The sequence below is a fragment of the Acinonyx jubatus genome, chromosome B4 (genome assembly GCF_027475565.1).
Source record: "Acinonyx jubatus isolate Ajub_Pintada_27869175 chromosome B4, VMU_Ajub_asm_v1.0, whole genome shotgun sequence".
NCBI lineage: Eukaryota > Metazoa > Chordata > Mammalia > Carnivora > Felidae > Acinonyx > Acinonyx jubatus.
This window is the reverse complement of record NC_069387.1, coordinates 13,828,309-13,853,150: the sequence shown is the minus strand read 5'-3', so window position 1 is coordinate 13,853,150 and position 24,842 is coordinate 13,828,309. Positions and strand designations below refer to the sequence as shown.

Genomic DNA, 24,842 nt, shown 5'->3' with positions numbered 1-24,842 from the left:
TATGGCTGCAGAGAACAGCCTTCTACCTCTTCTCCGAGCACTGCCCCCCTTCCTGGTCTGAAATGTCCCTGAGACACAGCCTTCCCTGCAGCCTTCTCAGGTGGGGGCTGTGCTCACATTACTTGTCTCCTTTCTCCTTCCTTCCTTCCTTGAGGATCCTTGGAGGCCAGCTGGACCACTCATCACCAGTGTCTGGGTCAGCTTTTCCTCCTGGACTGATGATACAAGCTCCTAGTTCCCAGGTTCACGATGCTCCTAGAATCGTTTCTTGGGAATGTGAGCCTCCATATGGAGGATGCCCCCCGGTCCCAGCTGCTCGTCCACCCCAGGGGTGCCCCCCTCTACCCCGCCTCCCTCTAGAGGATGCCCCCTGGTGCCCCAGCTGCTCTTGCACTCCCAGGGTCTTTTCTGTCCCACATCGGTCACCCACTTCTGCAGTCCTGCCTTAGGCCTCATCATTCCAGCAAATCAAATGCACCACCTCCGAGCTCAGCCCCTGCACTCCCTCCTCTCACCCTGTGGCAGTGGTTCGCACACCACTGAGGGCTCCAGAGCCTTGACTCACCGTGTCCTTACCCACGGATTGCCTCCCTGCCCAGCCTACGAACCATGGCCCTTCGTTGGAATCGTCTCCTTGCAGACACTCCCCGCAGAGCCACTCCCCTCCCCTTCTGCCATCTTTGACCGAATAACTCCTGACTCCGGTTGACCTGAGCCGCTTGTGGCCACCCCTGCGCAGCTGCACGTGGCTGGAGGAAACCTCACCCGTGGTTGCCCCGACTGGTTGCACGTCCGTTTCACGACCACGGACCTCAAATGGGCATCGGTCCTGGGGCCACTTAGTCGTTTGTTTCGTGAGTCTCCAAGATGATTTTCACACCCTCTTCCCTACCTGCTGGCTTCCTGTGTGTTCACTCACACTCCCATCCTCTGTCTCCTCTCCTCACATCTCTGCCTGCTTCACTGAGAAGCTGAGAACCCTCACCGCCCCCCCCCCGGCCCCCAGCAAACCCACAGACCCGCTCACTGTCCCTCGTTGCACTGGAAGGAGTGTCCCTCTTCCCTTACGTGTGAGTCCTTCTGTTTGTGCTCAGCATCTCATCTCCTCTCTTCCTTAGGGATTCCAGAAGTTTTTCCTCACCATTTTCTCCTCATCGGTAGCGGGCAGATGTTAAAGTAGCACATCTCTAATGCTTCCACAACCATGTCTGTCTCTAGCCACTGCCCTGTGTCTCTGCTGTCTTCCAGAAGGACGTCTGCACGCCCTTCCTTCCTGCTTCCTCGCCTTTCTTTTCCTGTTCAGCACCCTGCAAGTGGCTCTCCTGCCTCGTTGCTCCATTCAGACTGCTTTGTCAGAGTCTCTTACAAGCCCTGCGTGGCCCGGCCTGATGACATTTCTCTGTGCCTTCCCCCGGACTCTCCACGGCACCCAACAGGGATGACTCTGGTCGCTCTTTCTGGAGACTCTCCTATCTTCCATAACACCATGCCTTGATTTTCTTTCTCCTCTTGGTCACTTGTGGACACTCCAGTGACTGTCTGGGCCTACATTTCTCCTTCCCAGTACCCTCCCCACAAGGTCTCATGGACCCATGCTTTAATGCTGTGTAGACACAGATAACGCCCAGTCTCTCACCTCCCGCCCAGACTCGCCGAGAGGGAGTCCCAGAGCTGGCTGCTTATTTGACATCTCCGCTTGGATGTCCACTAGGCATCTCAGACTTAATGGGTGTGTCCAACTTTCTGTCTCCGTACATGGTACAAACATGGTACTTAAGTGGTCAAGCCAGACCCTAGGAACTATCCCTGACTCCTCTGTCCCCACAGCCTGGTTCTCTGGCACAGGTGTTTCTCTCCATCTGGGTCACCACCACATGAATCCAAGACTCCGTTTCCCCCTGGAGAGCTGCGGTAGGTTTTTAATTGGCTGTCTGCTTCCGCCCTTGCCGACCCATAATCCGGTCTTCGCACTGCTAAAGCTACCAGGTCACCTTGCTTCCACTCTTCAGTGGTTTTCCCTGTGTACTTGGAATAAACTCCCAAATGCTTAGCCTCAGGGCTGGACAGTCCCCTGGCCCTGAGCCTCGGTGGCTATGCAGTTACCTGGAAGGGGAGTATTGGTAAGAAGGGGTCAAGATTGTAGTATCTGGATACATGTTCCCGTGAGCAGGCTCTCTGCACCCCGACCCCCCCCCCCCCATGCATACTTCTTAGACCCTACAGTTCTCATTGTGGACCTCTCTTGTCCTGCCCAGGCACCTTTGACACCCATTGCACCACACGTGTGACCCTTCTCGGCCCCTCTCTCCCTGGGAGCCACTCTACCCTCAGCAAGGTGTTTGTGATAAGGGCTCACTCTGAAACCCACAGGGTCTGTTGCTGTGGCCACACTTTACCCCACCGTGGCTGTCAGACCACCTGTCACTGCCTGCTCCACTCCTCACTATGCCCCGCCAGCCCCGAGACCTGATTGTCTCTTCTGGTGACTGTGAGGGGGCTCTTGAAGGGTCTCAGCATCTGTGTCACATGCTGTCTGTAAGGAGTCACCTTCTCCCCTTGTGTATGACCTTCATCTCCCCTTCTTACGCTCCGTGGGTCAAACGGTTACAACACGCCGGGGCCTCGTACCCTGAGTGATTTCAGAGTGTTCTGTGCTTACACACACTTGCATCATCTCTGCCGCCCACACGTGTTGCCACAGCCACTGCCCTGATCCAGGCCCTGGTCAGTCTCCGCTTGGACCAGGCAGTAGCCCCCAGCTGGTGTTCTTGTCTCTAGTCTTGGAGTTAGGATTGGAGCTGGACCTGCGATTAACCAGACTTCCTCCGTCTTGTGTCTCCCTCCTAGTCCACCTTGCCCTGAACTGCCAGAGGAATCTTCTAGGGGCAGAGCTCCAGTTATTTCACACCCCTCAATTTCCACCCCACCCCCACTTTTGCCCTAGAATAAAACCCAGTCTCCTTAACACAGCACATACCAACCTTGTGACCCGGCCTCAGCCTCCCTTCCACACGTACTTCTCCTTCAGGGATCGTTTTCTAGCCTGAATTTCCTTTTGTGTTTTCCATCTGGGGTGTCCCACTCCGTCTCCGAATCTGTCTTCGAGCCCTTCTTGGCCATCAAGAGCAGCTTCAGGGCCACCTCCTTTGGGTCTTTTCTGCATCTTCCCTGGAGATGTGGTGCATGCAGGTGCCTTGCCCTCCAACCTTGGCTGCCAAGGAGCTTATATCATGTGACCCCTGACTCAGGGGTAACCAGTCCACAGTGTGGCCAGGGGCTGGGATCCAGCTAGAAGAGAAAATCTGGAGCCATCAGTTCTTCATTCTCTTCCTTTTACTGAGATCCAGCTAAGAACCAGAAGAGGTGAGAATCTCAGCTGGGTAGTTATGAGGCGCAGTGGGTCTGTGACCATTCCAGGCCACCTACGGGCCCAGGGCAGAAGAGAAGAGAAGAGAAGGTCAGGTTTCTGGATGGCTCAGTCAGTTAAGCGTCCATCTCTTGATTTCAGCTCAGGTCATGATCTCATGGATTGTGAGTTTGAGCCCTGCATCAGGCTCTGTGCTGACAGCAGGGAGCCTACTTGGGATTTTCTCTCTCCCTCTTTCTCTGCCTCTCCCCTGCTCATGCTCACTTGCTCTCTCTCAAAACTAAATAAGCTTAAAAAAGAAGAAGAAGAAGAAAAGAGAAAGTGTGAGTAAGAGAAGGGAGCCAGGTGGTGGCAGGTCAGAGAGAAGCCGACTAGGGATTAGTGGAGTCATGGTCAATGGCACTGCATTCACGTGAAATCTACAGACTCTTGCCATTTTGCCCAGAGGTGCCCTGAGCCCAGGCAGCTTCCATGCCCTCTGGCTCCCATCCTTGTATTCTGACACATCCCTGTATCCCTTATGGCCCCTCAGGTCCTTATCAGTAACCAGAGGGTGGATTAAAACCCTCCAGCTGGGGTGTGTGTATCTTATTATGATACCTCCCTTTCTACCGTATTTGGTAGTATACCTTATCTCCCCAACTAAAAATTTGAAACATGAAGGCAAGAAGTTTGTCATCTTCACCTTAAAACCCGCCAGGCACTGGCCCTACACTTGCCATATGATAGGTATTCAATGAACAAGTCACTGAACGATTGAATAAATAAAAATTTTTCAAGTCTAAATAACCAGTGCTTTTTGCACTTCCTACGTAGGTTGTCTGCACCCTGATCAATTATTCAATTATTTCCTTTGTTGTGGCTTCTAAGAAAATTGCAGCTCACACAGGCGCACACACACACATACACACACACACACACACACACACACACACATATGCACACATGCAGTAAGAGAACTTGAAGAGCTCTTTCTCTAAGGAGTAAGAAGCATGGTCCTACCATAAGGGTATTAATCATTCAGGAAGTTTTTGTTACATTTAATGTATTCACTCGCATTCCCTCCTGTGTATAACCAAAAACTGGGAATCATCTCTCCCTTTCTAAAATCTTTTTTGCATTCCAGCTTTTTAAAAGGACAGCAATTTTGTTAATTTTTTTTTAACTTTTCCTGGTTCATGAGTTTAATCATTGTTCCTTGTATTTTTCCTTGCCATGGCAGAGTTGAGACAGAACAATAATACTGCATGATGTTGTTTCATGTTTTCTTACCAGTTGGAAGGAAAGCCATATGTAGATAATTTTTGGTCTTTGCAGTTCTGTTCTATAAAATTAATATAAAACTGATATTACAAAAGCTACATTCAGTTTTTCTCAGACTGGTCTAGTGTAGGTGTGTTGATTTATTTATTCTTTGGTGGATTCAGAGAAGAAAAAAAAATCAATTCTTGATCAGAAATGTAAGTACTAGAAGCCTTTGGATTTTAGTGTATCGCTCGGATGTTATAATGTGGCAAACGCTCCTGAGAAAAGGCGGGTAGCACGATGACAGTTCAAACATGTTACGTGCATAGCCCTGGGTGATGATGCCCATTGTTTGGCTTTATGTGACACTAAAGTAAAAGCTTTGGAAGAATGAAGGTCACTAGGTGGAGATGAAAACAGGAGAGGAGGGAAGGAGCCCCGCTGTTCTCATTAGTTGGATGCTTCATGCTTCAGTTGACGTTTTGTTTTGTTTTGTTTTGTTGTTTTGTTTGCACCCAAGTAAAGTAGAATAAACTCATGGGAAATGAGAGGTTTCCTAGAAAAATAAAAAGACCGCCCACTTGTTTTCTTCTCTGTAGGTATGGTCTTTAAATTCTGACCATACACACCCAAACACTATTCTGTCATCAGACTAGCTTCAGACACAGGAAGTGCATAATACATGCACATTTTCAATGGAACAGTCCTTAGCAGTGACTTTCATTTAAAAAGTAAGGCAAGTGATTGTGTTTTATTGGTGACATTGTTTTATAAAGAAAGCCTGGAGCAGTCTCACGATAACAATGCGGTGAAGGGGAAGGGCCAACTTAGTAATTGGTTAACTCTAGAGTTTTCTGCACCATAGACTGTCTGAAAATGTGCTCCTTGTCACAGAAATGCTTGCAAATTGCATTCAGACTTTGCAATGAGATGGGAAGTGAATGACAAGAGAGAACACTTACAGATTATTTTATAAGAATTATCTTCTTTGAGGGGCTCAGTCCATTAAGCATCTGACTTCCGCTCAGGTCACGATCTCACGGTTCGTGGGTTCCAGCCCCGCATCGGGCTCTGTGCTGACAGCTCAGAGCCTGGAGCCTGCTTCGGATTCTGTGTCTCCCTCTCTCTCTCTGCCCCTCCCCCACTTGTGCCATGTCTCTCTCAAAAATAAACATTAAAAAAAAATTTTTTTTAAAGAATTATTTCCTTTGAGTGTGTCGTGTACTTTTCCGAGGAGCACATTCACACAGAAGCCTGTGGGGAGGGGACCGGTGATGTTTCTAACGTTTAAATCTCAAGATGATTAATGATCAGGCGTGGACGGTAATGATGGTGGTGTTGGAATCTGGGGACAAGACCGGCAGTTGGCCTGCGGCTCTGGCTCCCACAGCGTCCAGCAGACCTTCATGCGGTCTCACAAGTGGGGCATCTCATCGACTCTGTATGTGAGGACGTCTATAAGAAGGTGTCATGAAGATGCGCCACTGCTCATGGCCACACTCTCAGCACCGGCTCCCTCCTGGTTCCTAGGGCACTGCTGGAAGCCCCGCCCACCTCGCCCATGCCCCGCCCACCTCCCTACCCCTCCTCCTGGCAAGGACCTTGCACGGAGGAGAGAGGCCACCAGGGGAGGATGGCGTGGTGACTTTTCTCTGACCCTCCTGATGTGCCTGCTGTGGTCCCTCCCCCACCAGGAGCCCCTCCTCGAGCACAGGGTCCCCACCTCTTATCTCCTCTTCACGCCTCCCTCCCTCTGTAGTTCTCTTCCCACTCTCCCTCAGCTCCCAAAACCCCAGACTTTAGAGAAGCCCTTAATAACCCACCTTCCTCCTTCAGCTTCTACCCGCATCTGCATCCTCCTCCGAACAGGACAGGTCTGCAGGGGAGGGGAGGCGGGAAATTGATGTTCATCCTGCACCTGTTACGCACCCGGAGGCACCACTGGGCATCACATATGTGTGTGTTGTGATCTAGGCATCACAGCAACCACATTATGAGATGGGCGTCATTCATACCCATTTGAAAGTTAAACAACCTGAAGCCCAAGGTCACTCAACTAGACGGTGGTAGAAGAAAGACTAAAGTGTCGATTGAGTGACTCCACTGCTCCATGTTCTGTTGTCATGGTGGCTCTACTTAGGGAGATGTACACCTTCACGGATAAACCTAATTAGGGGCGCCCGGGTGGCTCAGTCGGTTAAGCGTCCGACTTCGGCCCACGTCATGATCTCACAGTTTGTGGGTGCGAGCCCCGCGTCGGGCTCTGTGCTGATGGCAGAGCCTGGAGCCTGCTTCGGATTCTGTTTCCCTCCCTCTCTGCCCCTCCCGTGCTCACGCTCTGTCTCTCTCTCTCCTTCAAAAATAAAAATAAAACATTAAAAAAAAAACCTAATCCAGGGCACAGTGAGATCAGTGCTGGAGAAAAATACACGTAGCGTTTAGAGGTTGGGGTGTGATCAAGAACGTCTCCACAGGAGAGGTGGCCTGTAGGGCACATCTTGGATGACGCGTGGGACATGCAGGTAGAGACTGTGGAGAAGAGACATGAGCACGTGTGGAAGCACAGAGCCAGGCAGTCCCACGTGGCCAGAAGGTGAGAGCCAATTGTCAGGAAGTCCAGCATCTCTTCCGAGGTAGGCGTGGTGAACTAGGAGGGGAACAGAAGCCAGGACTGCAAGAATTCCTTTCTGTCTCTTACTAACGGGATGCCTGTGGACAAGTCACTTAGCCTCACTCGGAAGGCAGAGAGGGTTCTTCCTTCACAGGACTGTTGTAAACAGTAAGTGAAATAATGTGTATAGAAGAACTATGTACATTCTAAAGCACTGAACTCTACCTGTCACAGGACGAGAAGCATAGTAATTGGGGTCTGCATTGCTCTGTAATTGTCGCTGCCATCATTAATTTACCAAGTGGTGGAGATCCGTTGAAGGTCTCTGGGCTGAGAAGGGTTGTATCTGTAAACGAAGTGGGAAAAAGGTGGTCAGGCTGGAGCACAGTTAAGGCAAGGGGTAAGGCAGGGTAATGCAGGGTAGGGGCAGAGAAGGAGGAGACGACGATGCTGGAAATGTTGGGAAGGAGACTGGCCAGTCCTGGCAGGGAATGAATGCACAGAATAATAGAAAGGGAAAATGATGGCGTCCTGGAAGCACAGCTAGGTGTTGGGCAGAATGGGGTAGGGGGTGTTAGATGGAAGAGGAAGTAAGTGATGGTGTTGATGCGCCTGTGGGGCATCCAGGTGGAGGTGTCTGGAAGGCAGAGGAAATGCAGACATGGGGCGGACAGGAAGGCCACCGTGGAGGGGAGTCAGTGAGGAGAGAGCCCAGAAACTACTACGGAGGCAGCTGAAGGCAGCCCCTTAGGAACTGTTTCATCCGGAGGTGGGAGGAGATTTAAAAAAAATAAAATAAAAACGCACTTGCAGAGGAAAAAGCCGGCTGACTCTGGAGAGACCAGAGCCCAGGAGCACGAATGCCAAGCAGGAGGGGTTCCTGGGCGGGGGCGACGAACAGTGTTGACCATTGTGAAGAGGTCAGCGAGGAGGAAGGCTGAGAAGTGGTCACGGGTTCGCAGATTATACAGTTGTCCATTGACATTAACGAGCGCAGTGTGTGTTGTAAGTAAAAGCCAGATCGCTGGGCGTTGGGTGGAGGGAGAGGAGGCCTTCGCTTTTGGGGGTAACGGCATTAAGGTCATGTTTCGGTGTTATTTTTCTAGATGAGGAAGAGACGGGTGTATTTGTTGGTTGTGGAGGAAAAGCCTGTAGAGAAAATGATGGACGGAGGCAAGATTAGTTGGCTGTGCAAGTCTTGCTGTATGACACGCAGAAGGTAGGCTAGAGGCTTGGGCTGACTGTGGAGGAGACGGGGGACAGAAGGGACAAGAGAAGAGGGAAGACAGGAGGGGTGGCCCCAGCAGTTTTGGTAACACATGATCAAGTTTTAGGGTGACAGTGGGGTGGTCCGGAGCCGGCCACCAAGAAAGAACTCTTGAAGACGTCTTTGGTGCAAAAAAGGTGATTTTATTAAAGCACAGAACAGGACCCGTGGGCAGGAAGAGCTGCACTGGGGTTGTGACAGGTAACTGATTATATACCCTCAGGTTGCGAGGGGGTCAGGGATAGAGTAAGTCTCCGAGGAATTTTGGAAGCAAGGTTTCCAGGACCTTGAGGGGCCAGCTGTTGCTAGGGAAATATCATTTATTACCATTTATAAAACCTCAGTCTTGAGACCCTACAGATGTTTATCAGGGGCCCATAAGCTTGGGGCATGATTGCCAGCATGCAGCTTGGGGCAGTTGAGATAAAGGAAGTTGGCTTATAGCATCCTGGAGGTTGGGATGGTGTTAAACTAAGGTTCTCTTTTGCCCCCAGCAAAGTGTCATCCTCGAGGCAGCTGAGCTCCTAGAGGGAGGTCACTCTGCGGGTCTCAAGGACTTGTCAATGGGCTGTAGGCAGTAAGGGAATTTAATTTTCCATTTGCCTTAGTTTCCCATATTACGGTGGCAGGCACTTAAGCCCCTTTCCTTTGTTCTTGGGTAGCCGGGAGCGTCCAAAGAATATCACACAGAGTTTGAGAAGAACAGAGAAAGTTTGAAAAACCACTATTGCAGAGAATGTGGGAGAGGCATCCGGAGAAGACCTAGCCAGTCCCGTCCCCTTCTGTCCCTCCCCTGTCTCCAGCCCATCACACCGCGTCCTGGAATTACAGAAATCTAGCAGCGCTAATACAGGAAGATGGGCCTGAGGTCATGACCGCTCCCCCAACCCCACGCAGACACTTTGTATTTCATTTACACCGAGGCTTAGAGTAACTTCGACCCTTAACATAACTCCCTCCTCCCGTATTTCTTTGGTCATGTCAGCAGGCAGAGGTCTGGCCTTTGCTCTGTGTCGGGAAGTGTGTTCGGTCCCTCAGCAGACAGGTGTCCGTGTCATGCTGGTCACAGCGTGTGTCCAGTCGGCTGGACAGGCCACACCCCCTTCTAGTAAACCTTCCCCAGGCATCACCCGTCTGTGCCCCCCACCTGGCAGCCACAGCAGATAGACCCCAGATGTCTGGCCAGTGACCAAGTTCTCTGGCACAAAAAAGGAAGGGGAGGGTGGGGAGGAGAGGTGGGGAGGGGACTGAGACGCATCTCCCACTGAAAGGCAAGATATGCCAGAGAACATGAGAAGGCTGTGTGCCTGTTAGAGGGAGGGGTGAGGGAGAGAGGAAGGGAGACGGGAAGGGCGGGCAGGAGAGACAGCCAGTGGCCCCTGAGAGCTGGGGTGCACTGGGGTCTGGAGTCTCCCAAGTTCCAGCCAGTCCCCATGAGGGCATCAGTCTGATTCCCCCTTCACCTTTTAGCAGCCGCCCTTTTCCCTTGGTACAGCTTGAGGAGATTTCTCTTCCTTCCAGCCGGAGGAGCCTTTGCAAAAATCTCAGCCTTCCCATCTTACAGCGGCTATTCCCGAGGCCTGGAAAGCTGCATGTGGATCTCACCCTGCTCTTCCTCAGCCCTCATGAAGACAAGTCTCTCTTTGCCCTGTCACACTTGAGACACCCTTCTCTGCGTATTTGCAAGTTCTTTGTTTCTCCCACCGTGTGAAACCCAGGCAGGCAGCCGGCAGCATTGTTTAGATGAAGGACAGTGGAGAAAGGGAAGTAAAGGTCTCAGAAAGTTCACTCCCGTTGAAAACCACACGATAGGAGCAGCGAATGATGTTCTGTAGTTGGGGGTGAAGAGACGAAAAAAGAAGCGTTGCCTTTGACTTTCCATCTCTGAGTGCAGCGGGGTGCGGGGGGTGGGGGAGGAGATCAGGGAAGCAGAGTGCTCCTTGCTGGGCGTGGGGTGCTCCTGGGGGACGCGAGGTGTCAGCACTCTGTGCAGACCAAGGAGGTGACAGGCGGAAGACATCAGTCTTCTGTGAAATCAAAGGAAGAGACCAGACTGAGCAGAGCTGGGAGTGAACAGAGACAGATACTTGGATGCTGGTGCCTCGCCACAGGTTGTAGGGGTACAGAGAGGCAATGGTGGTTGAAACAGCAGGGCATGTGGGTCCAGTTACCTTCAGCGGAGGTGACTGAAGACAGAAGAGTCATGACTTTGGGCCTCTGGCTCCCGTGGGCCCTAGAGCGGGGCTTGTGTTTCATGGGGTGCACACCAGTCATCCGAGACCTGTAACCAGTGATGTTCAGGAGGTATGCAGAGCATCTGGCTCTCGGCCACCTTGGTTGTGCACGCGCCAGCCAGCCTCCCTGAGACTTCACGTCCGTTGGGCTTCTGTGGCCTCACTTGTAGAAGAGAGATGTGGACTCGTTGATCCTTTGAGCTCTAAAACCCCCTTATGCTAGAACCCTTTCGGATAAGCTTATTCCCCACTGGAAAGTTTCTGATCCAGGGTTAAAAGGAACCCTGGAGTTGGCATAAAGACTGTCCACTCGGGGCAGGGCTGTGGTGCCTGACAGCCGTGGACTGTGGCAGGGGGAGCCCCCAGCCGACCATGGGGGAAACCTCAAGCCCTGGGCAGGCTATGCAGTGACCCGAGCACCAAGGCGGATCACTGCTTTTGAGGAATCACTCTTTCAATCCGCACGAGTGTGCACTTTCATTGGTAAGGTGCTATCATTCCCACTTCGGTTACTTTTTGTCTTAAGGATGTTTTTGCACCTTAAGGACGACTTAGCGCCTTGACATCTTGAGACTGTCACCAGAGCCATTAGGTGAACACGGGTTCAGGCTTTGCGATCAAAACAGCGTGTGGAGCACAGTCGAACTGCAGATGCTGTCACAGGGTAGCCTTCTGAGTGGGGCCACCCCGTCCTTCGGCACCCAGGAGCTGGGTGTGACGGAGGCACAGCACCTCCACTCCACTCAAGGGTGTCTCATCCCAAAATTCTCGACATAAGCTGTGCACCCTGCAGGCAGAGCCCGGATAGCACGTGGCAGCTTCCACCGAAGGGGGTTCGGTACTGTTGGGCTCTTGTTAGTAATTCTTGTACAGGCTGCACACTTAATTCCCTTTGCTCTGCTGCTGTGTGGTGTGTGGAGTTAAGCCAGATTTTGCCAGATGAAGGAGGCGTGCATAACGGGATCAAAGGGTATCTCTTGCTTTGTTTATGTAAAGAGATGAATTGTCGTCTACTCCTTTCCCTCATGTGGACTTCCTTTCCCAAAACGTTACCCCCATCCATAGGCACACGCTGGGCAGTGAAAAGCTTGCTCACAAATGGGACTTAGGAAAGCTTTTTGTTAAAAACCCAAATAACATCCTGTGTCAAAACAAATGTGACAATGGGCTATTATTCCTGTCCCCATAATAGCATGTTGTCACATCTTTGCGCCCTGCCGTGAATGGGGGAGGGGAGGAGCTGCGGGGGGGGGGGGGGGTGGGGGGTGGGGGGGAGGAGGCGTGCCAAAACGTGGAGAAGCACTTCCTGGTTTCCTTAGATTTACTGCCCCTTCGGGAGGTAACTCAGAAGTCCATTTCTGCAGGTGCCCGGCCACAGCCTCGCGTTCATTTCCAGAGGAGAGCTCTGCGGTTGCCTGAGAACACCAGCTACAGTGACCTGACGGCTTTCCTCACTGCCGCCAGCTCCCCGTCCGAGGTGGACAGCTTTCCCTACTTGCGAGGACTAGACGGGAACGGAACAGGTAATCTGAGTCTCTCCCCTGCTCAGCTGGGGCTTCCGTGTTTGGATTTTTCCGTGGGGCGGGGAGGATTCGTACCAAATGAAAGAACCGAAGCCGGGAAGTTCAAGTGTGCTGAAACTGTGTTAGTTAAGGAATCCGGTCTACACTGCTGCGGTGTATTTTAATGACTTTGTCTCCTTCAGTCATTCTGCCTCCTGTACCTTCTGAGCTCCCCTCTGGTAGACTTCAGAGACGTGCTTTCCACTGAAATTGTTGTGTTCGTGTCTTTCCAAGGGTAAGGTCCGAGTGAGGGGCTCTCTGCCCCTCGTCCCCACTGACCCCTGGAGCCTGCAGGATGCAGCCCGCCCACCCACGTGTCACAGTGGGGAGGGGAGGTGGCACTGGTCTGGTGCCGAGAGTGGGGATGAGGGGGCTGCCATTTCTAGGATCGGGAGCATTTCGGAATGGGAGCCTCTGCTCGCCTCCGTCTGTACACATCCAGCGTGTTCTCACCTCTGCCCATCCTCCGTGCTGTTCCCTCTGCCTGGACTTGACAGTGGCCAGGCTTTGAAGTTGACTTGAATCCTCTCCTGACAGACCTCTGTGTGAGCTCCGTCAATGTCACCCTATGCCCGCATGACACACAGAGCTAAAAAAAATCAGAGACACCAAAAACCACCAGCTGGAAAATATGTAATAATTCCTTGTCAGTAAAAGACTGGTTCTCAGCCAACAGTGCACTGGGCACCAACATGGCCCCTAGTCCTAGTGAATGGAAAGCAGCAGACTCTGAAGTCCTGGATCATTTCTTGTATCCCCTCTTGTTTTCCCCACACTTCTGACGTAAAAACCAGAGGCTGTTCTGGGTTAAATCCTGCTAGGTGAGGAGGTGACTGCATTTCCCAGAAACGCTTCTATTGAATTTCACTGAACTGGCCAGGGCTTTGCCTAAGCGGATCTTGGGTCCTTCTGAAAAAGCTTTTTACACGTGCAGCATCTGATCCGTTCTGTAGAATGCTGACAGATTTCTGGGGACCAATCAAGATGACCTGGTGATTTGTTACTCACCTTTGTGGCACCTGTCCGTCTGTGGAACCTGCCTTCAGAAATGTTTCTTCATACTTTAATTTTTGTATGAAGGTGCAATTAATGCATCTGTAATTGGCCATCAGATAAAAATGTGTGGTAGCCACTCTGAGTAAGTATTACTGGGAGAGAATGTTGACTTACAGGCCTAGGAGAAAGTAGCATTTCAGGGAACAGGAAAATGTACGATTTGAGACCTGTACCCATTCTCCCCAATAAATGATGCACAAGCATAAAACCCTAACTTGGAGGGGGCGACCTCATTCCTCAGAGCTCACTAATTTTTCTGTGCCCCGTTTCCAAGAGCTCTTGAATAAATTATGAAATCTGAGACGATGGGCAAGGGAGAAGAACACAGAGACATAGGACTATTGATTTTAGAGGAGTTTGTTTTATTTTAAAATGACTGTTATTTCAAGGGGGGGAAGAAAGAAGGCCTTAGAAGGTTACGTGCACCCTCTTTCCCACTGAAATAACTAATACTTGATGTGGGAAGAATCAGACCTTGCCTGAGCCCCGCCGGGAAAGGCGGTGTGCTGGCTCACAGCCCAGGAGGGCGTGGGCACGTGGGGTCCGCTTAGCACCCCGACATCTCATCAGCCAGGTGCCTGTGTCCAGTTTCACATCGTGCACAGCCTCTCTTCTTCCCCACGATTGCTTGCCTGCCTCCCTCCTGTTTGATAAAACACATCTAAGAGATTACGGCTTTGCGTGAGGGCCTGGCCCACGCACGCCAGGGTAAGGTGGCAGGTCGTCACGAGAGTCCAGCAAAAGTGCGTGGAGCCCACAGACAGGATTGGAGAACGTTCTGCAGGCTGGTCTCCCCAGAGTGTCCTCGTTCAGAGGACGCTGTCCGGTTCAGAGGGGGTTTCCAGAGTCGTCAATAGAGAAACCCGGCCACGGGGAGATTTGGGCCACTTCCCCGTTGTCCAGCCACGTCCACCTGCTCCATAGTGTCCTGGCATCACACGGGGCAGCCTCCTTGCACAGGCCACAGACACTGCACCTTCAGAGAATCACAGTCCCCACTCTGGTTGATAAGAGATTTCTTGCACACAACGGTTCTGACATTCCCAAGCGGTTCTCAAGAAACAACTTCCGCTAGTAACTCTAGGAAGACAGGGAGGTGTCAGTAGAATGACTAACACCCAGCAAAGTTGGTAGCAGGATGCAAAGCCAGGCAGAACCCGAGATGCTATTTGAGCGAAACCCCTCATATTAGAAGGGATGAGTCCGGGGCCTCCTAAGCTTGGTCCAGTGCTGCTGCCCCCTCCCCCTGCTGCCTTTGCCTGACACCTGTCTTTATTCAGACGTGACAGGAGCCTGGTAAGATCAAGAGGGAACAAGAAGGAAAGTCCTCACTGTATACAGAACTCAGTGTTTCCTGTAGAGTTGCAGTCTTGTAACAAGGGCTGGAACAGAAACAATGGAATCCTTCAAAGTATGGATCGTTCCAGAATAAAGAAAGTGGGAGGATACAAGGGAGGGTATTTTGGAAGGCGTGGGATAGGAGTGGGCATTGAGCGGAGCACTGAGAAAGCAGGTACAGCTGCCTGCTGGGTCTTCGAACAGAGAACTTTTCAAAGAACATTACATCTCCAGAACCTAACATATGTAACTTTAAATTAATAAGGCCTTTTGTGCGATGCTGTGATTACTTCTGAATATTTAGAGCTGAGCCTGTTTCTTTCCCTCGACTCCTAGGTAAAGCATCTAGTCCAGATAACGCAGATAAGGAAAACAAATCCCAGAGGAGCAAAGTAGCCTGCCTGAGGCCACAGATACAGCCAGTGGTGCCTCTGGGACTGGAACCCCGGCTCCCTGGGCCGGGAATGTGCAAGAAAATAGGAAGGGAGGATTGAAAGGTGATGAATGGGGATCAGGAGGCAGAGTTAAGTGGGAGGAAAGGCTGGATGATGAGTCTGGAAGGCGTTCCTGCCCTCCCTGCTGCTTCCCTCTCCTGCCTCGGGTTTGCCGAAAGCAGCACTTCCGGGTTTGAAACCGTTATCGATAAGTTGTTTATACAGAGTCTAGTAAGTTACTTAATTTCTCTTTGCTTGCAGTTCTGTCCCATCCAGAGGGTCTAACAGAACCTGGGGAGCTACACTGTAGACCCGGCTTTGCCTCCACGTCCCCTTTGGACACTAGGCACTGCTTTAGGTCTCATCCCAGCAGATATTTTGACCAGAAATATGGTAAATTCTCGGTTTTGGCTTTCTGGGCCCTAAAGAGAAAAGGCCAGACTAAAAGGTTTCAGAACTTGAGCCTGGGATTCCAACATGGACCTTTTGACAAAATTCCTATTACCGTGCCTGTCCTTTCAATGACAAACAGATGGCCATAAATCGTAAAAGGTAGTGCTGTTGTGACCTATATATAATTTGCTCTACAAAGGGTTTGGCCATCACTTGTGTTGAAAACTCTAAAATTCACTACAGTTGCTCTAAATGTTTACATCTAGTCCTAAGTGGTGGTTTGCAGTAGCTCAGGTAGTTGATGGGTAGATAACCTATGTAAGCAGCTTAATAAGAAAGCCTATAGATTATATTCTAATGGAGCTTAAATTTTTTTTATCACTCTGCGTTTGTCATTGTGCTGAAGATTTAAAATTACGACGTAAACATTTTGTGTGATATTATATTTCACTGCAGAAAAATTGCTCTACGATGGATCGCTTAAGTATATAAATATAATATCGCTGTCCTCAGCAGTCCCTAATTTATCTATAAAGTAGGCAGTCGTTAAAGGCTTGGCTTGGAGAAAAGGCCCCTGATGTAGAATAATTGGCATGTTAAATTCCTTTTAAACAGATCAAAATAACAGTGGCACCTAAAATTAACTCCTAAATCTTTCAAGGCCGAGCTTTCAGTAGGGTGCTTTGAGTACAAGTAAGTTAATATTTTGAGGCACTCCTTGAAAACACCGCCCCCCCCCCTTCTTTTTGAAAGCAGCCTCTAATGTAAAACATTTGGTTTCATTATGGCGATCTGCCGAGTCATTAACGTGTGTGGGTCTCACTTTGTGCAGGGGTTGATTTCAGGGATTTCTACACTTACCCTCCTCTGACACCACAGAGGGGTCTCTTCCTTTCGAGGCCCTTTCTGAAAGCAAGGCTCAGTAGTTAGAGGCAGCAAACCTGAGAGCTTCGATCCCAGATCCCACCATGCCCTTGGGGCCAGTTCCCATTTCTACCCTCTCTGGGCCGGTTTCTTTGTGCGTAAAATGTGGATTTTACTTACCTTATGGAGCCGTGGTGAGGTATCTGTACATACAAAGTGGTGAGGATTTTATACACGTAAAGTCCTGCGTCTAGTCCCTGGCACATAGGAGGTACTCAGTGAATGGTTAGCTGTTGCTATTTTCTGGCAAACGTTTGCGGCAGCCCCACATAGGGCCCTTCTGTGCACGTGATGGATACTCCCTCTTGCTTCCAGGAAACGGCACCAGGTATGACCTGACCCCAGTCACGGCCGTCAGTGTCCACTTGCTCAGCAGTGATGGAACGCCAGTGCTGGTGGACGGCCCCATTTATGTCACCGTGCCCCTGGCCACCCAGAGCAGTCTGAGGCACAATGCCTATGTCGCGGCGTGGCGATTTGACCAGAAGCTGGGTAAGCAAGACTCCAGTGATTGGCTCGCATGTGACTTCATTCCTGTTTGATTTTTCCTTTTAAGATATCTGTGCAAGTCTCCTTTCCTTGAAGTTACCGAATTCTGCTGCCCACAGCATATCGCATGGTTTCTGGTAGGTGAAGCTTACACTCCACTGTGCCAGGCAGGCACCTCTTGGGAGGGTTTTTTGTTTTTGTTTCTGTGTGTACATTTAAGTCAGTTTACTTGAATCTTTAAAGGTTATTAGAGCTAAAATTGGCTCCCCTGATCTTTATCATTTTATGCTCTAGGTTCTCTGATCCCTCGTGTTTTTCTGTTTTCATGAAAAAGGAAAAACACTGCCAACAACACACCAGAAGAGAAAATAAAAATTACCCACAATGCCACCACCTAGAGAAAAACCACGAATAGCATTTGGGATTATATCCTTCTGGTCATTTCGCCATGCACACACGTGTTCAGTATCTATTGCTGCTTAACAAATTGCCCTAAAACGTAGCAGCTTTCAACAACCGTGCACATCTCCTGCGTCACATGTCGAGAGGGTCAGGAATCCAGACACAACTAGCTGGGTGGTTCTGGGTCGGGTTCTCCAACAAGGTAGCCGTCTGGAGGGCGGGGGGAGGGGGGGTGCGTTGCTAGTGACTGCACGTCCAGTCTCACTCACGGGTGTTTTGCAGGCCTTAGCTCCTCACTAGCTGCTGGCCAGAGCCCTCAGTTCCTTGCCATGTGGGTCTCTCCATAGGGCAGCCCACAACATGGGCACTTGCTTTCACTGGAGCCAATGACCCAGAGGAAAAACAAAATAAAATAAAAGTACAGAAACACAAGTGGGCAAAGCAGAAGTCAACAGTCTTCTATGGCCTCGTGTGAAAATGACAAACCATCGCTTCTTTCCGTGCACCGTTGGTCACGGAGCCCGGCGCTGGTACTGTGTGGGGCAGACAGCACAGGCGTGTAGACACCGGGAGGTGGGGATCACTGGGGTCCTTTCAGAAAGGCTGGCTTCCACAAAATAGATTTTTAACAGAAACGAGATTATATGCTAGGTACTCCTCTATAACTTGCTTTTAAGAATCGCTTGTATATCATAAACATCTTTCCGTGGCATCAGCTGTTACTCTGCAATGTCAAAATTGATGATTGCATAGCATTTCATTATATGGATGTGTCATACTTTGGTTGCTCCCTACCCTGTAATTGGAGAAAACATTACTTCTTACCGGTGCTGTGATAAATATCTCTGTAGCTAAATCTTTAGGCACGGCCATGATTATTTCCACAGGATAATATTTTAGAGGAGGTGGAGCTGTTGGATTAAAAACATACATGGGGACGGGGCACCTGGGTGGCTCAGTCGGGTGGAGCATACAACTCTTGATCTCAGGGTGGTGAGTTCAAGCTCCGTGTTGGACACAGAACATACTTAAAAAAATTTTTTTAACGTGTATAAAATTCTAGGAGTGCCAGGGGTCCCTGGCTGGTTTGGTCAGTTGAGCATCTGACTCGGTTTTAGCTCAGGTCACGATCCCAGGGTCATGGAATCGAGCCCCACGTCAGGCTCTGTGCCGAGGGTGTAGCCTGCTTGGAATTCTCTCTCTTTCCCTCTGTCCCTCTCCCCCCCCCTTCTCAAATTCAATAAATAAGTAAATAAGTACAAAATTCTAAAGCTTTTAATACATGTTTTCACATTTTTCTCTGGGAAGTTTCACATTTGACGATCATCACGACGTTATGGGCACACACGCTCGTGTGCTTAGATTTTCACACCACCTGCATTCCTGTACCCCTTCGGTTCTTAGCAGGGGTCGGTGGTTGATATCAAATGTGTTTTCAAAGATAACCTCTTTCCTTGAGTAGTCAAATTAGAGTTCTGGGAATTTATATTTGAAAACAAACGCCCGTTCGGTATTCAGGGTTTGGTGGTGTTTTGTTTCGTTTTGCTTTGCTTTCCAAATAACTACTAACAGGCGCCGTAATTATTTGTGTGGAATTCACTGATTTTCCCAGATGTACTAAACTTGATGTTGAGCAATGGGTGGTGCCACTGCAGTAACATATCCTGCACTGGGACAGACGTGCTAACCGCTGATGTGTGTTCTCCACAGTGTAGTGACTTTTTGAGGCTCTGTGATGAAGGTCAGGTCATAAGGAGCCCTGCGCCTCCCAGGAGGAGACAGATCGGGAAGGGTGTGACTGAGAGAATCTCAGAACACAGGAGAAAGTAGCAAGCAGAAGGCAGACAGCTTGTATTCCGTCTCCCGAAAGCCTGGTTCTGCTCCTTGTAAAGCTGTAGGTCCCGCCTGGAGCGAATCACCGTGCCTGTTTTCTCATTTGTGCAAGACATGCTTTTGTCGGGGCTCCTATTCCCTTTTATATTCTGCTTCTCTCCCTGGACCTCCCAGTTGGCCCCAAATGTGCCCGGGAGCAGCAGCATGGCATGTGCTTAAGAGCCAGGGCTCCAGGGACACCCTGGATTGGGATTCCAGCTCAGCTACCCACTGGCTGTGTGCCCCTGGGGCGAGTTACTTCACGTCTCTGGGCCACAGTTGCCTCAACTGTGACATGGGGTTGGTACTAATAGTACCTCATGTTGTGACAAAGAGTGTATCCGTCAGAGTTCTCCAGAGAAACAGAACCAATAGGATATGTGTGTGTACCCCAAAAAAAGGAACGAGAGGGATTTATTTCAAGGCAGGGGCTACTAGATGTGTGGAGGCGGACAAGTCCAAAATCTGCAGGGTGGGCCAGCAGGCTGGAGACCCAGAGAAGAGTTGATGTTGCAGTTTGAGCCCGAAGGTAGTCTGCTGGCAGAATCTCTTCCTCAAGGGAGCTCAGTCTTTTTCTTAGTGCCTTCAACTTACTAGATGAGGCCCGCCCACCTTATGAAGAGTAATCTGCTTCACTCAGCCTCCTGATTTATATGTTAATCGCATTTTACTTTTTTATGTTAATCTCATTTTAAAAATGCCTTCACGGCAACTTCCATACGTGTTTGACCGAGTATCTTGAGACCATGGCCTAGCTGAGCTGACACAAAAAAATGAACCACTCCAAGGACTAAATGAGTTAATGTCTGTGAGAAGTATAGTACAGTGCCTGGGACATAGCAAGGACTCCCTAAGGGTTTATAAAGTCAGCAGAAGGCTTCCCGTTCTGTAGGCTTTCACGGGCCGTGCCTCCCAAACCGCTTTCCCAGATTTCCCCTTAGCCCAGATCTCTCAAAGGATTGTTCTCCACATGCGGCTTCCTCAACCCGACGCAGTCCCGCTTCTGCTGCCCACTCTCTGGAAACAAATGTCACTGAGGTCACCAGCAGCTGCGTGACACGGCAGGTGACTTCCTTCAGTGTCTCTGCAGCGTTTGGTGGCTTCTGTTCCTCTGTGAAGGGCTCTCCTCTGTTGGCTGTCTGACTCAGTGTCCCCTGGGTCGTTCGTCCTCGTCTGCTGGCCGCTGGCCTACGCCCTACGCCCAGCTCCCAGCTTACCTCGTATCACTTGCTGGGGCATCTAATCACTTCACACACTTCCACAGCCCCCTGTGCACCCAAGTCTGTTCTCTGCTCTCTGTTCCCGACCTTCCATTAGACATTGGCTGATGGATGTGCCTTAGGACACTCAGGTCCGACATGCCTCAAACTGAGCACATCCACTGCCCTCACTCCAGCATTTAAACCTCTTCGTTCCTGCGTTTCCTCTCTTGATTAAGGGTATCGCGCACCAGACCATCGAAGTAGAAACCTCGGAGTTATCCCCACTTTATTCTTTTGCTTCACCTCTCCTCCTGCAGCCATGTGTGGTCCCTTCCAAAGTCCTGTTGCTGTCACATCAGCGTTTCTCAACCTTCCCCTCTCCCCTCCTTCTCTGTGTCACTTCCGCCTTGGTTCAGACTCCTCCCACTTCTTTGACCTATTCCAGCAAGAGTCTGCCTGCCTTCCGCCTCTGCTTCCCTCCACTAGCTCTTGTGTATCGCTGCTTGGGTTATCTTTTAGGGGCGCCTGGGGGGCTCATTCGGTTGAGCATCCCGACTTCGGTTCCAGCCATGATCTCGCGGTTCGTGAACTCGAGCCCCACATCGGGCTCGCTGCTGTCAGCCTGTCAGCACAGGGCCTGCTTTGGATCCTCTGTCCCCCTCTCACCCTGCCCCGCCCCCACTTGCGTTCCCTCAAAAATAAGCATCAGAAGAAACTTTGAAAGCACGGATCACTTCCCCTCGTGAGATGGTCTCTCAGCTACTCACGGTGAAGCAGTCCGCCCTCCTCCCGGCACAGCGGCTCAACGGTGTCATCAGAGCCAGCCCTGCCGGTCACTCGGCCTCACTTCCAGCGCCGTCTTCTACACGCCCACCGTTGCTCCCCCGCCAGACTGTTCACCCTCCCCCTGGCTGTGCTTCGCTGTGACGGTGTAACTTCTCACATCCCATGAGCAGGATCTCAGTTTTGCAGTCCCTCTGTCCGTCCCCTAAACAGTAACATAGCCCCCTCTCAGTTACAGTGTGCATATTGCAGTGACACTAGAAATGCATGGGGATGGGGCCTTGTAGTTTCTTGGTTATCAGGGCAGTTTAGTAGACTCTGATACAACATTTGTACTTGAGATGACTCCATACAGGGGCGCCTGGGGGCCTCAGTCGATTAAGCATCCCGCTTCGGCTCGGGTCACAATCTTATGAGTTCGAGCCCCACGTCGGGCTCTGTGCTGACAGTGCGGAGCCTGCTTGGAATTCTCTCTCTCCCCCTCTCTCTCCGCCCCTACCCCACCTGCACTTTTTCCCTCTCTCTGTCTCTCAAAATAAATAAACTTAAGAAAAAGAGGTAGGATAACTTCTTAAAAAAAAAAAAAAAGATGACTGGGGCACCTGGGTGACTCAGTCGGTTAAGCGTCCAACTTTGGCTCAGGTCATGATCTCACAGTTCATGAATTCAAGCCCTGCTTCGGGCTCTGTGCTGACAGTGCAGAGCCTACTTGGGATTCTTTCTCTGTCCCTCTGTCTCTCCACCCCTCCCCCACTTGCACTTTCTCTCTCGCACAAAATAAATAAACTTTAAAAAAAGAGAGGTAGAATAACTTATTTAAAAAGAGAGAGATGGCTATATACATGACAACAATGGTATACATACATAGTGAGAGAGAGACACTGTGATCACTGGTCCTTCTGAGGGAGGGAGCCAGGAGGAATCAGAACTAGAGGACATGGGAACGTGATAGCGGAAGCAGAGATTAGAGCAACGTACTTTGAATACGGAGGAAGGGGCCATAAGCCAAGGAAACAGGTTTTTCCCCTCAGAGCCCCCAGGTGGAGCCCACCCTTCTGACACCTTGCCTTCAGCTCAGTGAAACTGACTTCAGACTTGACTTTCAGAACTGTAAGAGAATACAGTTGTGTTGTTTTAAGCCCCCAAGGCTGTGGTCATTTATTACAGGAGCAACAGGAAATTAATACGATTACAGGAGTCCATGAAAACGAAGAAATGCGCATTGTTATGCAGCCTCTGAGATGTAAGATATCCGGTTTCTGCGAATAATACCCACAGCATTGAGCCTTCTGCCATTGGGAATTCTTGTTGGGTAATTGATCGGTTTCCTTTTTTTTTTTTTTTTCATTTTATTTTTTATTTTTTAAAATTTACATCCAAATTAGTTAGCATATAGTGAAACAATGATTTCAGGAGTAGATTCCTTAATGCCCCTTACCCATTTAGCCCATCCCCCTCCCATAACCCTTAGTTTGTTCTCCATATTTATAAGTCTCTTCTGTTTTGTCCCCCTCCCTATTTTATATTATTTTTGTTTCCCTTCCCTTATGTTCATCTGTTTTGTCTCTTAAAGTCCTCCTATGAGTGAAGTCATATGATTTTTGTCTTTCTCTGACTAATTTCACTTAGCATAATACCCTCCGGTTCCATCCACGTAGTTGCAAATAGCAAGATTTCATTCTTTTTGATTGCCGAGTAATACTCCATTGTGTGTGTGTGTGTGTGTGTGTGTGTGTGTGTGTGTGTGTATGTATGTATATACATACGTATATACATATATATATATATATACATATATATATACACATATATATACCATATTTTCTTTATCCATTCATCCATCAATGGGCATTTGGGCTCTTTCCATACTTTGGCTATTGTCGATAGTGCTGCTATAAACAAGGGGGTGCATGTGTCCCTTTGAAACAGCACACCTGTATCCCATGGATAAATGCCTAGTAGTGCAATTGCTGGGTCATAGGGTAGTTCTATTCTTAGTTTTTTGAGGAACCTCCATATTGTTTTCCAGAGTGGCTGCACCAGCTTGCATTGCCACCAGCAGTGCAAAAGAGATCCTCTTTCTCTGCATCCTCGCCAACCTCTGTTGTTGACGGAGTTGTTAATGTTAGCCATTCTGACAGGTGTAAAGTGGTATCTCATTGTGGTTTTGATTTGTATTTCCCCGATGATGAGTGATGTGGAGCATTTTTTCATGTGTCGGTTGGCCATCTGGATGTCTTCCTTGGAGAAGTGTCTATTCATGCCTAAATGATCTTTTTAACCTAGCATCTACTGCAAAAAGCATAACTGCCAAATTCCTGATTATAACAGATTGTCTGTATACACAGAAAAGCCAACATTTGGATAGTCATTCAAAAATAATCAAATGAATCAAAATATATTTTCTGAAAACCTTAAGATTGGATGGACATTTCAAAGAAACCATGTTTTCTTCAATTTCCTCAACTCAGGAGAAGCTACATATTTCATAAGGTTGTTGTTTTTTCTACTGTTTTTTCCTTTACTATTAAGGTTTTTATTTTGTTGTATTTAGTCAATAATATCATTCTTTAAGTAGAAACTAAGTTATCTCTGGACGCCTGGGTAGCTCAGTCAGTTAAGCACCCAACTTCGGCTCAGGTCACAATCTCACGGCTTATGAGTTCAAGCCCCTCGTCGGGCTCTGTGCTGACAGCTCAGAGCCTGGAGCCTGCTTTGAGTTCTATATCTCCCTCTCCCTCTGCCTCTCCCCCTCTAGCGGTCTGTCTCTGTCACTCAGAAATGAATAAACGTTAAAAAAAATTTTTTTTAAGAAATTAAGTTATCTTGGTTAAATAAAAAGTTCCAAGACTGTATTACCAGATCAGGAAAAAAGTAGGAACACATCTTAAGCATCTAACACTACTTACTAATTAGCAGCTACTTATGATTAATTCAAACACAAGAATCACTCCAAACCATTTTAGCACTTTAAATTATCTACTTTTGAAGTAAATCAAAGTAACTGTAGTTCCAAACAGTCAAACAGCCACATACAGCAATCTGTGAATCCATTACAAATAATTGGGGCGCCTGGGTGGCTGAGTCCGTTAAGCGTCCGACTTCGGCTCAGGTCATGATCTCACAGTTTGTGAGTTCGAGGCCCGCGTCGGGCTCTGTGCTGACAGCTCAGAGCCTGGAGCCTGCTTCAGATTCTCTGTCTCCCTCTCTCTCTGCCCCTCCCTTGCTTGCACTCTGTCTCTCTCTCAAAAATAAACAAACATTAAAAAAAATTAAAAAAAAAAAAAGAATTGTTCACCCAAATCAGGGCCGGCAGACAACATGTTGCAAAGCTAAGAATGGTTTTTACATTTTTAGATGATTGAAGAAAGAATCTAAAGAAGGAAAGTATCTCATGACACATGAAAATTACATGAAATTCAAATGTAAACAACCCTCAATAAAGTTTTATTGGATGCTATAGACAGAATGTTTGTATTCCCCCTCCCCAAATTCATATGTCAAAATCCTAAACTGCAGTGCGTTTGGAAGTGGAGCCTTTAAAAGGGGGTGGTTAGATCATGAGGGTGGAACCCTCATGAATGGGATTAATGTGCTTATAAAAGAGACCCCAGAGAGTTCCCTCATCCCTTCCAACCTGTAAGGACACAGCAAGAAGACGCC

At 49.3% G+C, this 24,842-nt stretch overlaps 1 protein-coding gene across 5 annotated transcripts in view; it reads left to right on the top strand.

Moving 5' to 3' along the window:
- Positions 1–24,842, top strand: part of FAM171A1 (family with sequence similarity 171 member A1) — a 158,895-nt gene that overhangs the window by 83,836 nt on the left and 50,217 nt on the right. For 4 of the 5 annotated variants that reach the window (XM_053225335.1, XM_053225334.1, XM_027073507.2 and 1 more), the window contains exons 4-5: positions 12,089–12,247; positions 16,747–16,923. In XM_053225335.1, the coding sequence (XP_053081310.1) occupies positions 12,089–12,247; positions 16,747–16,923 (336 nt within the window). The remainder of the gene's footprint in view (positions 1–12,088; positions 12,248–16,746; positions 16,924–24,842) is intronic. The other variant, XM_053225337.1, reaches the window with a different exon arrangement.